General features: G+C 35.4%; 1 protein-coding gene across 2 annotated transcripts in view; it reads right to left on the reverse strand.

Annotated features, from left to right (window-relative positions):
• The window catches only part of Golgin104 (coiled-coil domain-containing protein 186), a 502507-nt gene that overhangs the window by 54731 nt on the left and 430053 nt on the right, over positions 1–17723 (reverse strand). For both annotated transcript variants that reach the window (XM_090392368.1, XM_090392369.1), the window contains exon 15: positions 16434–16503. In XM_090392368.1, coding sequence (XP_090248494.1) covers positions 16434–16503 — 70 coding nt within the window. The remainder of the gene's footprint in view (positions 1–16433; positions 16504–17723) is intronic.

Below are 17723 nucleotides of genomic sequence, written 5' to 3' on the forward strand. Positions count from 1 at the left end.
CCGGAACACATCCCAGACTAGCATGCTTTGTTGACGTAACAAGCTACCTGGACGTATGGTCCATACTTGATCCAGCCACAATTGTACACCTTCTTCATCCATCCAACCTTTCTGATTGGTGCGAACAATTACACCTGGTGGAAATTTCATATGCTTTGGGATTTTCTTCCTTTTAAATATCACTGTTGGCTTTAATTTGGTTCCGTCTGCAATGCATGCTAGAACAACGGTAAAATGCGTTTTTTCATGTCCCGTTGTTTTTATGAAGACACCCTTTTCACCAACTGAGTTTACTGTTCGATTCCCAGGCATATCAAAGTACATGGGCGTCTCATCCATATTGCCAATTTGGGAAAGTTCGTATCCGTGACACTTCCGTAATTTTATGATAAATTTATGGAAGGACTGCATTTTTTCTTTGAGCTGCTTTTGTAACTTCTACGCAATTTTTGTTCGGTGTCGTAATGTTAATGCTTTGCATTTCATAAATCTGTTGCACCACCCAGGTGAAGCAAGAAAAGATGAAATACCTGGCATGTCCTTGAATTTACCATTCTTGAGTTGTAGAGCTCGAAAATGAATTGTATTTCTTGTTACTATAATGCCATCTTGTCGTTGCGTCAAAATCCATTCATTTAGCTCTTCTTCGAGTTCTGGAAAGGATGCTACATCTCCACGACGGGCACGTTTCGTTTTGGGGATTTTTTCAAGACTGTCTTTTTGCTTACGCCAAAGTCTAATATTACTCTCTGCTACACCAAATTCTCTCATAGCAACACTGTTATTATGTTCTGCTGCAAACTGCACGACACGCAATTTAAATCCTGCTTCAAAAGATGAACGTTTACATTTCTGTTGGCTCATTTTCAGGCTAGGTTTGTTTAACGAATAATATTTAAAATGAACTGTGGTTAAACCGATATACCTAACCGTGCTCTATGATTCGGTGATGGAGAGCGCATGCGCAGATACGATGCGCGCTTGGTCGCCGAATGCGAGTGGGTCAAGTAGATTTGGTTGCATAGGCATTAGGTAGTAGTATTTTTTACCATAAATTTTTCGCATTATACGCGATAATATACGGTATACTGGTAATGACATTAATGAAATGAATGATTAAAAATTACATCTTTTTCTAAGTTACTAAAAATAACTTTCTATTCAAATGAATCCTTAATTTAGTAATTTTCCATGATGCACCCATGAAACCTTATGAATGTGGAACTTCTTTTCTAACTTTATTTTATTTATTTATTTTTAGTGTATCTGTGAGCAGAGAAAGAATTCTTTTTCTTTGTTTTAATATAGTCTAGAAATCTTGCTCTAGACACCAAACATGGAACTTTTCCAAATCACTTTAGGCTTCCAATATGTGGGGGCAATGGTCTCACACTGGGTGATGAAATTGACCTACCACCTAAAGACAATCATAAACATCCATTCTCATAGTAGGATTTTTTGAAAGCAGATACACTAACTGCTTCACGAAAGGATGCACCACACAGAAGCAGCCAGAATCTTGTAGAATCTGGATTATTATTATATTTTATCAGATAATGAACAGTGAGAGAAGGAATAACTGAAGCAACAAGACAGAAGAGAGAGAGAGAGAGAGAGAGAGAGAGAGAGAGAAATACAGCTGTAGAAATTAAAGAATTAAAGTAGAAGAGTAATATGGAGGACACTCAAGAATTTTTCAGTTTCTGCCTTCAATCTTGAATTTGCTCCCTAGGTATTTTTTACAATTATTTTTAATCATTTCATTTTCTTTGCTTATATTTTGTATATTCCTTATATGCTTTTGAATACCTATGCAATCTCTTAGCAATTACTTATTTATTCAGGAAATGTTATTTTTCTCAAGCAAGAAAAGTAACAATACCCTGCCTTCCACAAAAAAAAAAGAAGTTGGTGACTACTGTTTGTCATAATAAAATTTTATGAACTTAAACAGCGAATCACTAAGATACAACTTTGTGGGAACTTGTAGAGTTTTAATTGCTTATTTTTTATTAAATTCATTATTTGCATCATAATGTGGTTGCATTATCGAAAACATTCCCACAGAAACTTACGTTTACAAGACATTAACTTTATTAATGCTTATATTTCCAAATTATAACTCTAACAACTCAGTTTCAGAGCTCATTAAGGAAAAATCAAGTGTATATATATTCTCCCACAGTTCTCCATGTAAAAAATCTAATCTACTCCTGACATCCTATTCGCCACACTCTTACATAACTTCCAGGGATAGCCTCTGGTTCTTCCCCTACTCACCTTCTATTCTTTTTATAATCCCCTCTAGATTAATCCAATAAAAAAATCTTCTCACTAATTTAAATGTCTCTATCATATCACATCTTTTCCTCCTATCAACCAAACTCTGTACTCCATATTTTTTTGACCTCTTTCCACAGCCAACATTTCAGCCTCTGATACTGTCTTGGTCACTCATCTCTGGATCCTCTTCAATGTTTCCACATTACAATGAAAACTGGGTGAACCAAATCTGAGCACACACAGGTCCAAGTGTTGTCTGACCAGTGCTTTACACAGTGGAACACATCCTTATCCTTAATGTTAGTGTACTTCTTATCATAGTGGCAATACAATGTGCAGTCTTTTCAATGCTTGCAAAATGTCCTATAAACTTAAGTCTACTGTCAACCATCATTCTGAGATATGGAATTTCATCCACTTTCTGCAGTATAGTGACATCATAGTACACACCTTATATTTCTGCACTCCAAAATGCACTGTTGTGCACTTTTATTAATATTAAAACTACAATCCCCACTCATTTGTCCACGCAAAAAGTCTAATCAAATCTTCCTGAAAGGAAATATCAGCAAACAACTGAAGGTCCTCAGTCATTTCACATGATATATCATTTATAAGCAGCAAGGGCACAAGAACAAAACCCTGGAGCATGTCACTGGTTACCTTTCTCTTTTTGAGATACTGTTCCATCATACACAACTTGCTGGTACATTCAGAGAGCTAATTTCTGATCCATCTAAACAATATACTATCCATTACCGTGCTCTGAAGCTTGTACACCAACACATACAGTATTTTATCACATGCTTTTGCAAAGTTCAAGACTATCACTGTATATGATTCTCTCTTATCTAGCACATGTGATATCATCATAAAATGCAAGTGAATGTGCTAAACAAGACCTACCCTTTACAAATCCATGCTGACCATAATAAAGAATCCTATGTCCATTAACTCAAACCAATCTCTCCAACACCTTGACCCCAATGCAGTTATACAGACTGGTCTAAAATTGGAAACTTCTGTCCTAAAATCATGCTTGTGGAGTGGTACTATTTTACTATATTTCCATTTCTTAGGAACCCTACTTACTGCAAGACATTCATTAAATAACCAGGTCAGGGGCATAGGCAACTGTTGTGCAGATTCATTAAGAATATGTGGCAATATGTCATCCATTCCTACAGCCTTGTTAACATCTAACACATGATACACTTCTGATTCTTTCATTCCAATTCTCCTAATACTTGCCTCCCTTCTACATTTTGCAATGTATCATTTACACCAGTATGATATATGCTGAAAAAGTGCTCATTCAATAATTTCATTATATCCTTTGCAACAGTCACAATTCCATTACTATCAAAAGTGTCAACATGCCATAATTATTCTTCTTCCTCTTGCCTGCCATAAAGGGAAAGAATTCCTTTAATTTTACCTTGGCCTGACCAGTCAACTAATCCCATACTGCACCATTTCTTTCTTTACCATGCTCATCACCTTCCTAGCCAGCACTTTATACTCCTCATGGATCTGATTGCTATTGACTGTCTTGTTCCTCCTCCATAGCATTTTCTTTTCCAACAAAACCTCTACAAATTTGGGTGCATGACACTGACCCAAGTTTGGGAAGCATACATTCTAAGATTGTCAACCCAATGGCTAAGTCAATCGAATTTAGCTTGCTAGGGGTCATCATTTTGGACTCCAGGACCGACTTCAGTTGCCCTTCTTCAGCCTTATTTGCTTAATGTGAGTGCCTGCATGCACATACCTGAAGATGGCAATGTAACATTGCCGAAATATAGGCAGTTATTGAAGTTTTTATAATTAATAATAGAGTTTATGTTGTTATTTCCCAAAAAATTACAAGTATGTCTAACTAAAGTATAAGCTTATCTAGAAGAATTATGATCATCCATGGAGATTTCATTGCACGCAAGCTCTCCAGACAACTAAATTGATTAGCCTTTCTAAATTGCTGCCAGGATAATAATAACGTGATATCGAATTGTGAAAACTAAAACTAAAAAACTTTTACATCACCGAAGGTTCTTCACATATAAAAATACACTCGCTTTGCTCTTCTATGGGAAGAGATTGGCACCACCAATGAAGCTATTCATGCACTAGAAGTAGAGCTTGCAGCTACACTGAATGTCGACCTTTGGACGATCCTTTCCGACATCTCAAATGCTTTAGCAGAAAAAGAATTTCAAAGAACATGATGTTGGCACATTAAAAAATTTGAAAGTTTACAAACGAGCCCAGCTTCCAAACTTTAACTACCTCTCAACACGATAATAAACTTACCATCCCTTACTCTGAAGCAATCAGCGTACTCGCACGTGGCCATAACTTCGCTATAGCACCTAAAAAGATCCCTGCAGAAGAAATAATGATACAGGTAGAATGAGGAATCTGCAGCCTTCCCAATTACATTGTCAACAATTATAGACTGGTTGTAGCCAGTGTTCTTATCCAAGCCAAACCACCAAAAAGAAAGCCATCAGAAGAAGAAAAATTCAAAGCTCTGCAAGAAATGAAAAGCAACAAAAACTAAAGCTGATAAGGGAAATACCACTGTGGTTCTAAACCAATTAGATTACACAGGTAAACTTGCCTCTTTATTTTCAGATCATTCTACCTACCTCCCTACAGAATATGATCCCACCAGCACCCAAATCAGAATACTCTATAGACCTCCGTAAGAGGGTTACTTCTTGGCCTGTGGAAGTGACTAACAGACTAAAACATTTTAACTCTAGCTCATAAAAAGGCTGAATGGCAAAGAAATGGAGCTAGCAGAGGAATTAGATAAGTACCAGATTGACATAATAGGGGTTACTGAAACAAAAAAGACAAAAACTGGTGAGATCTTTCTGAGCAATAAATACAAAATGTTATATTCAGGCAATGACAATCAAGGAAAAGAAGGAACAGCCATAGTATTCAACATAAAATATCAGGCTAATCTTCTTGAATGGCAGGCAGTCTCAAGTAGAGTGATGTGGGCAAATATGAGAATGGGGAACTGGACAATGAGACTTATTTGTGCCTATGATCTCACAGAAGGTTCTACTACGGTAGAAGTGGAGGAATTTTTTGAGGCTCTAGAGAAAGCTACTGACACAATGAAAAAATAAAAGTTGGTCCTTGTTGGGGATCTAAATAGCAGAGTGGGAAATGATTGTCAGACATACAAAAATATTTTTGGAAAATTTGGAGAAAAGAGCAAAGCTAATAATAATGGCATATACCAGTTGGATTTCTGCTCAGGACATGGACTGGTTATTACTAACATCATGTTCCAACATAAAAATGTGCACAAATTCACATGGAGAGAAGAAGCAAGGAATAAGAGAAGTCTCATTGACTATGCTACTGTTAATAGTGATGTTTTCTCCCTGGTGCAGGACACCAGAGTGTACAGAGGATTTGAAATTGGAAGCAATCATTATTTAGTCTTGAGCAGAATAAAATTTAATTTCACATTGAAAATAAAAATATGTAAGAAAGTTTTAAAGAGAATAAAAGTTGAGCAACTCTCAGATGTGAACCGTAGACTAAAATACACAAAGATTATTGAAGAAAAAATGAAAGAGTTTGAGAACAGCAACCAAACCTTGGAGATTCAGTGGCAAGCCTTGAAGAAAACACTCATTGATTCAGCCAGCGAGGCATGTGGTGAGATTGTCTGCAAGGATAGAAAAATCAGAACTCCATGGTGGACACAGGAAGTTAAAGAGGCAGTGAAGGAAAAGAAGAAGGCATATCAAAAGTTCCTGGCAAATAAATCAGCTTGTGCTCTTAGAGAATACAGAGACAAATGTAAGAAAGCAAAACACTGTGTAAAACTATCTAAACAAAAGTCATGGGAGGACTTGGGCAAGAACATAGAAAATAAATATTAAGAAGGTGGTAAGATATCCTGAAGGTTGTTGAAGAAGCTTAGAAATGGAGGAAAGAGTGTTGTAAAAGGAGTTAGAGATGATAAAGGTGACATGAAAATGGGAGAAAAAGATATCCTTGAGGTATGGAATAATTACTTCGAAAAATTGCTAAATGAAACAAGCAGTGATAGCACAGCGGTAAAAAACACTGACCAGGCATACAGTCAAGAATACATATCTATACTTGAAGTAGAAAAAGCCATCAAAGGTTTGAAATGTGCAAAGGCAGCAGGAGTTGATGATATTCGACCAGAAATGCTGAAGTATGGTGGTATAAGAGTCTTACAGTGGCTGCACTGCATAGTTCAGAAAGCCTGGACAGAGGGACGAATTCCTGATGATTGGAGTAGAGCTCTCATAGTACCCATATATAAAAAGGGAAATAAAACTAAATATGAGAATTACAGAGGCGTTTCATTACTGAATGTTCCTGGTAAGATATATGCAAGTATACTTGAGAAACGGTTGAGAAGAATCGTGGAAGAAAAGCTTGGTGAAGAACAAGCTGGATTCAGGCCAAATAGAGGCTGTCAGGATCAGATCTTCACTTTACGACAAATAGTTGAGAAAGCATGGGAATATAACAAAGATCTATACTTGAGTTTTGTCGATCTGAAAAGGCATATGACAAGGTGTCAAGAGAGAAGCTATTCAATATGCTACAGCTATATATGGTGTCAATGAGGCATTGTATCAAGCAATACTTAGTCTTTATTTGAGTTGTAAGTCAGCAGTTAGAATTGAAGGAAGTACAGGAAGTTGGTTTAATGTTAAATCTGGTGTGAGACAAGGATGTACATTATCCCCTCTGTTATTCATTATCTATATGGATCACATTATGAAGGAAAGTGGTATTAAACATGATATCAAAATTGGAGATGTTAATGTCAGCTCTTTGCTTTATGCAGATCATGTTATACTGCTAAATAAATCCGCTACAAGTCTGCATGATTCCTTGGATAATTGAATAACTGTTATAACAAATATGGTATGAAAGTCAGCAATAAAAAGACAAAAACAATAAAAATAGGCAGAATCGTTGAAAATGTCAACTGCGTTTTGAACAGAGAACCTGTAACAAGTAAAACATTTCAGCTACTTAGGCACGATTTTTAGTGAAGATGGTAAATTAAATATAGAAATAGACAACACAATCAACAAAGCTGGTATGGTAGGAAGTCAACTGAATAAATTCATATGGAATAAGAGAAAAATTAGTCGGAACACTAAATTAGCTGTATACAAGACAGTGTTCAAACCGATTTTAACTTATAGATCTGAGAGCTGGGTCAGAAGTAAAACACTTGACCAAAGACTAGAGACCACAGATATGAGAGTCCTGAGAAAGATTAGAGGCGTGAACAGATGGCATCAATGGCAATATCATATTAAAAATGAGGATATTAGGAAAGACCTTGACATTGTCAGCATCCAGGAATGCATTAACAGAGCTAATCTCAGGTAGTATGATCACTTAGACAGAATGGGCAAGGAAAGATTAGCAAAACAAGTGTTCTCTGCCAGGTTGGCAGAAAAACGAGCCAGAGGAAGACCAAGATATAGGTGGATTGATACGGTACAAAGTGCCTTAGACAATAGAAATATAAGATCTGATAATGTTGGAGTCTTGGCAAGTAACAGACTGATTTGGAGGAAAATTGTAGATAGGAAGTTAGTAATGATGTAAATTTTTCATGTAGTTCTATCATATCCTGTATGCCCCCTTGAGGGTACATGGCAGGAATTTGATGATGATGATGTTAAACATACTTTAATTTTTTAGGAAATGACAACATTTCCTAAAAAATTAGAAGCATGTCTGACCAATGTATAAGCTTATCTACAAGAATTACTTCATAAGCTTAATCAACAGTATCTCTAAAGTTTTTTTTAATACAATAACTCATATAAATTACATCCCCTATTTTTGCCTAGTGTATATCAAGTACTTTAATATAGTACTTGATGTATACTGGATATATGGGCCGTCTTAGTAGATGGCCCTCATGTCCATAATACTATAATTACATCAGATGCTTGGAATCAGAAAAAATCTCACTTCATTTGCAATGTGATTGATATTAGCCACAGCATTCAATGGAATCAGGCTGTCACTTGTAGCTACATTTAAATTCGACTTTTCTGTTCTTGAACTGTATACTTATATTCCTAGTTCTGGGAAGTAATCACAATCAAAGTGCATAATTTTATTTATTTATTTTAATGTTATGTATAACCTATGTATTTAATTAACATGACGGTTCACTTCTGAACATCAGTGTTCTCTTTTGCTACAAGCAACAGAATACACCAATTAATTCAAAAGTGGACATTTGTGGTACTTAAATATATAAGTTACATACGACATCTTGGTTAAAAGAACAACAAAAAGAAGTAAAAGGAAAACAGAAAAACATTCTTCATAACTTATGTTACTACTCACGTTTCACATGCGAGTTGGAATGTTTTGCTGTTTCTCTTTTGCTTCTTCTCATTGATGTCCTTGTAACAACAATGAAACATGGAGGAAATAAATGATTTTTTATGTATATTTTCATGTTCCAAATGTTACTTTATAAAAATAATTCATCATCTTTCTCCACTCCTTGTCTTGAAAAATCATGTGACCAAATCTGTACCCAGTATTTCATATGCTGTTGTACTGAAGTCCTATGAGGAATAACAACTTCCATATCCCTGCTTGTCAGTGCTTTCTTCACGTGATCCCTCAAGCTGCTTTTCCCTCTTTTGCGACACATTATCTGAACTTCAATTGTTATCTTTTGCTCACACTACTAATCTATTTAAATCATTTCTATACAATTTTTATATCACCTTTCCCACTTATGCATAATCAGAAAACAACACGATGTTCTTCACAAATCATTCCAACTCATTATTCAATTCTGTTAATCCGTCTGCAAGCATATGCTAGTTATCGGCAACCAATTGGTCATATACTGAACATTTATTTAATATTTTTTTATGGTATAATAAATTTTTTTAAAAATGGAATACCTAAAATGTTTTGTTATATCAAATGCAACAATTTATTTTATAATATAGAGGGACGTCGGAAAAGTAAGTTCTGATGGGCTGTCAGAGTAACAAAAAATATATTTACAAAAAAAACTTTATTGGAAATTAAAGTAGTCATTCACTACTTTTCTACATAATTTCTGCAATTGTTCAGGTACTTATCATAACGGGACACCAAAAGTTGTATACCTTTGTCATAGAAGGTTGCCGCCTGTGACGCAAACCACGTATTGACTGCTTCTTTGACCTTGTTGTCATCCTGAAACCGCCAGCCATCAAGGAAAGATTTCAGATGTTTGAACAGGTGAAAGTCATTTGGCATGAGGTCAGGACTATATGGAGGATGATGGAATTGTTCCCAGCCGAAGGTGGTAAGAAGTTGTTGTGTTACACCAGCTGTGTGTGTGAGTGAGAGTTATCATGAATCAAAACAACGCTCCTGGTAAGCATGCCACGTCGTTTATTCTGGATTGCATGATGCAGTTTCTTAAGGGTTTGGCAGTACATGCGTTGATTGTGGAGCCAAGAAGTCTACCAGCAAAATTCTTTGTCTGTCCCAAAAGATAGTGCAGATGATTTTCTGAGTGGAAACTGTTGTCTTGACTGGTGATGAGGTGTGCCTCCACTTCATGGACTGTTGTTTGGATTCGGGGTTGCATGCGACACCCAAGTCTCATCCCCAGTGACAAGTCTGCTCAGGCAAGCATCGCCATCCTCATGGTAGCATGTCAAGAATTCCAATGCACTGCCCAGGCGATTCACTTTGTGTTGTTCTGTAAGCAACTTCGGCACCCAGCGTGCACACAATTTCTGACAATTCAATTTCTCTGACACAATTTCATGAAGACATGAATGTGAAACTTCTGGAAATTGCAGTGAGAGTGATGTCATAGTGAATTCCCTATTCTGTCAAATTTTATCTTCAACTGAATACACCAAATTGTTAGTCACTAAAGATGGTCACCTGCTCCGTTCATCATCATGCACACCTGTCCTTCCTTCATTAAAAAGTCTTACCCATCTTCATACCATTGAATCACTCATTGCACGTTCTCCATAAACCTCAATAATTTGCCGATGAATTTCAGCTGCGTTAATGTTCCTCGCATTCAAGAAACAGATAACTGACCTAATTTTACATGCAGTGGGCAATTAGATTTCTTAGACATTATAAACACAGACCAAGAAGCATAAGCACTGCGAGAATGTCTGAAAATGGCTCCAACGCCTTGCTAAGGAATTAACAAACTCAGCATGCATGCGCACCATTGCAATTTTAACACTGCAATGAAAATATTTAAAAACAGAACTTACTTTCTGGACATCCCTTGTATCTTAAATAAACTGAAATGTTTTGATAGGTGCTAACGTCAATGATGACCACACATACATGCTGGTCTGGTTGATCAAGTGGATGCTTTAGAAAGTCTTTAGATGGTACATATTATTTCTTTACCTCGTTGTAAGACTATCAACCCTGCTTATTGGAAGCTTAAAGGCTTGAAAAGGATTTCTAGTGCAAGATCGTTGGATTATCTGACCCTTACACCACTCAGTGGTGCTAAAATATATGACAGATTTACAATCATTTGTGGATGAGATTCAATTGGTCGATTGATAGAGCCTCTGCTACTAATGGCTTAAGCAAGTTTGAGCACGGTTAGTAGTTAGACAGGGCACAATCGTTCGATGCTGTTGGCACACTCTCCCTGGAGGTGTCACATAATAGTAATAGTAATTTATAATGCAAGCCATAATTTCAATAATTGTAAATAAGTACATATTATTAATGTACTTAACAGATAATTATCAAAAAAAGTAATTATGAGAATCAATATAACAGTTATATCTGGCAACAAAAGATTTAAAAGCAACTATTAAATATCTATTTGGCAACACATGTCATGTGGTACTTGAAGTGGAATTAAGGTTCAGCCATGCAACCAGTTTGCAAGAAGTATCGTATCTAATAAGAATGATAGGACAATAAATGGATGTTTTAACCATTTACAACTGAATTCTCAAAGGGATCCAGAAATGAAATATCAATGTTTATAGAGATCATTGTGCAGAATCCTGTACAGTGCATTAGACCTTGCCATAAATTACTAAGTTATGAGACACCTATGTAATTATGAAATTTAGGAAGACATTGCCAGTGACACCTATTAGCACACTTCCACGAAGATAGATGTGGCACTACAGGCATAACCCGCTCATATGACACGTTAAGTTCCAGCCCACCAAGGTATAGCAAATCACTGCCTTTATATATCCTCTTCTTCTTGACTTCGCGTATTAGGCAATTGTTTGCCTGTAACATTTTCAAGGGTTTAAAAAGTCTTCTTCCCATCTCCTCCTGGGTCTTCCTCTTGATTGGTGTCCCTTTGGTTTATATTTCCAGACAATATTTGGCCATCTGTCCTCAATTCATTCTTTCTACATGGTTTTTCTAGTTCTTTCTATTGTTTGTGATGTCTTCTGTTATGTTAATTATGGATAATTGTTTTCTTATTTCTTCATTTCTTAACTTGTCTATTCTTTCATAGCTTGCGAACATTCTTAGGAACTTCATTTCTGCAGCTTCCACTTGTCTTTTATCTCGTTCTCCCTAAGACCATGTTTCACTGCCATATTTCAGGATTGTTTGACTATTGGCTATTGTTTTATAAAGTTTTATTTATTTGGTTCTAGACATCTGTTTTCTGAAGTGTTTGTTCAAAGTTCCAATGACTGCTAGGAATTTTTGCTTTTTACATGCAATGTCAGTTTATCCATTGGGCATAACTGTAATTTCCAAGATATTTAAATTTGTTCACTTGTTCTATTACTTTTGTTGTGGATGACTAGTTTGCATCTTTTAATTTCTTTGCCTTGAAATGCTATTAGTTTCATTTTATTTATTGAGATTTATGTCATATTTTCATTCAGATTTTCATGATACTTTTCAATTACTTGTTTGTCATGAGCATTCACTCTCAAACAATATGACAGTGGAGTAAATGCTTATCATGAATTGACCTTCTACACTCCATGGATAATAATGAAGCAATTCAATGAGTGTCTCCTTCAGATTATATATATATATATATATATGTTAAAAATACCAAGCAATTTTAAACCTGGTTTTTACTCCATTTCCCAAGTAAGCAAACAGACAAATAAGTCAAGTTTGCGCCTGCAAGTGATGCAAGTCTAGCTGATCCTACAGGTAGTGCAAGACCAACACTTTCTACACATATATATATATATAATCTTACAAAACAGAATTTATTTTTCATTTTAGAAATTATGGACTTCATAACCGTGTTATAAATAACTCTTTTAATTTCCCGACGTTTCGATCTTCATATTAAGATCATCATCTGGAGCATATACAAATATACAGGACAAGCTGAGTTACATTACATACAGTAAGCTAGAGAAACAATGATTTGATCACAGGTTATTCTACTGGCATGACCTCTAGTGAGGAAAAAAATTACAAATTAATTATTTAGAAACTGCATCAAGCTAAATTTTATTTATGATAACATGAGCAAACATTCTTTCTTATAGATAGTTTTCTTTCAGTAACAACGATGTCCTATTTTTAGCATTACATTTGTTATTTTTGATTTAGGATCCTGGATTATCTACAGTCCTGTTTATAGCCATTCTTAGCGAGAAAGATTCTGTGGGTTGAATATGTGCCTTCCATATGTTTGGGATTTTTAGACCATCATTAATGTTCATATTGGGGTGGTTGATAACAATCTCGCAGGCTTCCTTAAATCTGCATTCATACCATGTTTTGGTGTGATGTAAACAACTAGTGCTTTTCCAGTCAATTCTAAGTAAGGTGTTCAAGGGCATGATCAGAAAGGCCAGCCTCACCATAGTTATTATATTTAATGTGTCGTTTATGTTCTTTTTCTCTGATAGGAATTGTGCATTCTTTTCCCTCTATATATGTTATGTTACAGTGCAATAAATACGGTATAGTTAAGTAAGCTTTTTAATTTTGCAGGAGGTTTAAAGGTGGCTTTGAGCTTGTATTTTTGTAGTATTCTGTTTATTTTATCTGATGTCCCTTTAATGTAAGGAATGGTTATAGTTTTATTGTAGTCTGGTTTATCTTTGTTTTTTATTGAGGACTTGTAGAGAATTTTATTAATAGTGTTTTGGCAGTAATCGTTTTTTAGAAAAGTATTGCTGATAACTTTAAATTCATCTTTCAGTGCATGTTCACTGGAGCAGATCTTCAAAGCCCTGTTTTTTAGAGTATTAATAACACCTAGTTTTAGTGTTGAGTGGTGGCAGGAGTTTATGTGTATATATTGGCCAGTATATGTCGGTTTCTGGTAAACAGTGAAGGAAAGATTGCCAGAAGGAAGACGTGTGATGAGTGTATCTAGAAATGAAAGTTGAAAGTGTTATGTTTTTCAATCTTAGTTGTGAACTGTATGCGTTTGTGTTGTTTGTTTAGGTGGCTGAGGAAGGTGTCTAGTGTCTGGGGCCATGGGACCAGATCGCAAAAACATCGTCAATCACGATGTAGGTAGAAAGCGTTTTGCCATACAAAATAACCAGAACGTAATACATGCTCAAAGAGTGCCATGATATCTGGAGGGAATTTGTTCTGTAAAAGAAGGATTGTGTCTTTGATTGGGACATTCATAAAGAGGGCAGAGACGTCTAAACTGACTAATAAATCATCTTTTTTCCTCAATTTTTTTTCTCATCTTTTTTCTTCAATATTACAAATATTGAAACAACCTGGATTTTATTTGTAATATTGAAAGAGGCTTAAGATTCATCCCAAATAACATAGCAGACAAAATATGTTTAGAAACCGCCAACATTTTAAATATAAATCATAACAAAACAATAACAAGCAACTTAACAAAACACGAATTAACAGCGGTGAAATCATTAAAAGCAAATCTGAACATTGTAATAACTAGAGCCGATAAAGGAAGTGCCACCATTATTCTAAAATAACCAATTATTTAGAAAAAATGAATCTGCTAGTCCCGGACAATAATACATACCAACTCGTTAACTACAACCCAACCAACAGAATAAAAAAGAAAACAGAGAAACTACTTAAATCATTACCACATGGCCCGAAGATACAAGCAAAAAACTATTTCCGCACTACGCTCATTCCCAGAATTTACGGGCTACCGAAAATACACAAACAAAGCACACCACTCTGGCCGATTGTCGAAGGAATGGATAGCCCGAATTATCACCTAGCCAAGAAATTAGCAGCAACACTCAAGGAGTTGGTAGGTCATTCTCCCTCCTATATCAGAAACACACAACACTTCATAAACATTATCAAAGACATTACATTAGAAAAAGATTATTTATTAGTCAGTTTTGACGTCTCTGCCCTCTTTACAAATGTCCCAATCAATGACACAATCCTTCTTTTACAGAACATATTCTCTCCAGATATCACTCTTTGGCATGTATTACGTTGTGATTATTTTGTATGGCAAAACATTTTCTACCTATAAAAAGAAGGCACAGCCATGGGCTTGCCATTATCCCCCCCCCCCCCCCATGCTAACTTTTATATGGAACATTTTGAGCAACATGCTTTAGATTCCTGTTTTCGCGATCTGGTTCCATGGCCACCTAAACAAACAACGCAAACGCATACAGTTCACAACTGAGATTGAAAAACAGAACACACTTCTGTTTCCAGATATACTTGTCACATGTCTTCCTTCTGGCAATCTTTCCTTCACTGTTTACCGGAAACTGACACATACTGGCCAATATATACACAAACTCCTACCACCACCCAACACAAAAACTAGGTGTCATTAATACTCTAAAAAACAGGGCTTTGAAGATCTGCTCCAATGAACATGCACTGAAAGACGAATTTAAAGTTATCAGCAATACTTTTCTAAAAATGGTTACAGCCAAAAACACTATTAACAAAATTCTCTACAAGACCTCAATAAAAAAACAAAGATAAACAAGACTACAATAAAACTATAACCATTCCTTACATTAAAGGGACATCAGATAAAATAAATAGAATACTACAAAAATACAACCTCAAAGCCACCTTAAAACCCCCTGCAAAATTAAAAAGCTTACTCAACTCATCCAAAAACCCACTCCCTCCACTGGCCCACCCTGGAGTTATACCGCATTTATTGTATCTGTAACATACCACATATAGGGGAAACAGGACACACAATTCCTATCAGACAAAAAGAACATAAAAGACACATTAATATAATAACTATGGTGAGGCTGACCTTTCTGATCATGCCCTGAACACCTTACTTAGAATTGACTGGAAAAGCACTAGTTGTTTACATCACACCAAAACATGGTATGAATGCAAATTTAAGGAAGCCTGTGAGATTATTATCAACCACCCCAATCTGAACAATAATGATGGTCTAAAAATCCCAAACATATGGAAGGCACATATTCGACCCACAGAACCTTCCTCTCTAAGAGTGGCTGTAATAAACAGGACTGTAGATAATCCAGGATCCTAAATCAAAAATAATTGTAATGCTAAAAATAGGACATCATTATTACTGAAAGAAAACTATCTATAAGAAAGAATGTTTGCTCATGTTATTATATATAAAATTTAGCTTGATGTAGTTTCTAAATAATTAATTAACTTGTAATTTTTTTTTTTCTTTTCACTAGAGGTCACGCCAGTAGAATAACCTGTGATCAAATCATTGTTTCTCTAGCTTACTGTATGTAATGTAACTCAGCTTGTCCTGTATATTGTATATGCTCCAGATGATGATCTTAATATGAAGATCGAAACGTCGGAAAATTAAAAGAGTTATTTATAACACGGTTGTAAAGTCCATAATTTCTAAAATGAATGCTGATCACCATGCAACACTAAAAGAAAGGAAGAAACAGAATTCACTATCCAAGGATCCAGCTTTGGTTTTAGTTTTCTTCTTCTGAATATCATAATACTATAAGTGTTTAATAGCATCAGGTCAGATACAGTTTCCTTATCAAGTTATGGTGATGACAAAAAAATTCAGAAAAGTGTAACGAAGGTTTATGTCAATTATTTAATGATATCAAATCCAACAACACTGAGTGAAATAATAGCATTCTCAATAAATGTTTCAAAATCAATTGAAAAACAGCAATAAACTTAAATACCTTATTTTGGTCCATAGAACTAGGCACTAGGGCTCCTGTTTCTTCTCTTAAAGCATAATGTTGAATGATTCTATATAAAAAAAATCGATTCCTTTATTACATTTTTAAAAATGTTAAATATAAATTATGATAATTAATACTTAAAGTTTGTAAATTAATGTAAACAGAAAATAACTAAGAAAAACCAATTGCTTTTCATGTCATTAAAGATGGACTGATTTTAAAGCATTTCTAAGTTAAAAGGAGATATACAAATACCTGTGATATTCAACTAGATAAGCATAATTCAGCCACTGCAGTTCTCACTGCAAAATATATTTTTCATTTTAGTGACCACCCCATCCACAATCAACATTTACTATCATCATCAAATTCCTGATGCACACAAGAAGTGCTGAGGATATGATGACAGAATTACATAATTCAGTTAACTTGATCTGATCATCAATTTTCCTCTTTTAGAGGGGAACTATGTCTTTTATTCATCAGGACTCCAATCTTGTTTTATATATAGATGTTTTACCATTTGTCTTTTAAGTTGCTTTTAACTGCATCAGCGTGCCCAGATCTTATCAGGACCTTTTCCTGCAATTCTTGCAATACTGTTTTGCTAATCCCTCTCTCATTCTGTTTAAATCACCATGTGATTAGAGCTAATTTAAGGTGTTACTGTATGAAGGCATTCACAAATTCCTAAATGCTAACTACAAAATGCAAGCTATTTCCTAATGCATCTCCATTTTTCATACGATTCTGCCAATGATGCCTTCTCTTCTTTCCATTAAAAGTCTCAGCGCTCGTATCTGTTACTAGTCTTTCATCAACCACTTTACTTTTGAATTCAACTCTCAGGTATATAAGTTAAAACTGTTTTAAACACCATTTAGTATGTTGCTAGTTAGTGTTACAATTAATTTCCATAGATAAGAGATAAATTTGGAGGAAGATTGTTGATAAGAAGTTAGTAATGATGTAACTGTTTCCTGGAGTACTATCATAATACTATCCTGTACACCCCTTGGGGGTATGTGTCAGGAATTTGATGATGACACTCTCAGGTTACCTGCTGACTCTTTGTCAGGAACTCTCAATATGCTTTCTCTTTTCTAGGACCTTTTTAACTTAACAAATCTACAATTGCTAGCCTGGTTGACCAAATGGTTAATATACCTGCTCTCCAACCAACAGGCTGCAGGTTCAAATCCCACCGTGAGCTGTTGGTTTGTGATTGCTTTTAGATAGGAGATGAATTTCATAGCCCAGCGTGAGACCACCATCCCACTTAATGGA

Source organism: Typopeltis vanoorti, chromosome 5, assembly GCF_054136105.1.
Source record: "Typopeltis vanoorti isolate ZY-2024b chromosome 5, IOZ_Tvanoo_1.0, whole genome shotgun sequence".
NCBI lineage: Eukaryota > Metazoa > Arthropoda > Arachnida > Uropygi > Thelyphonidae > Typopeltis > Typopeltis vanoorti.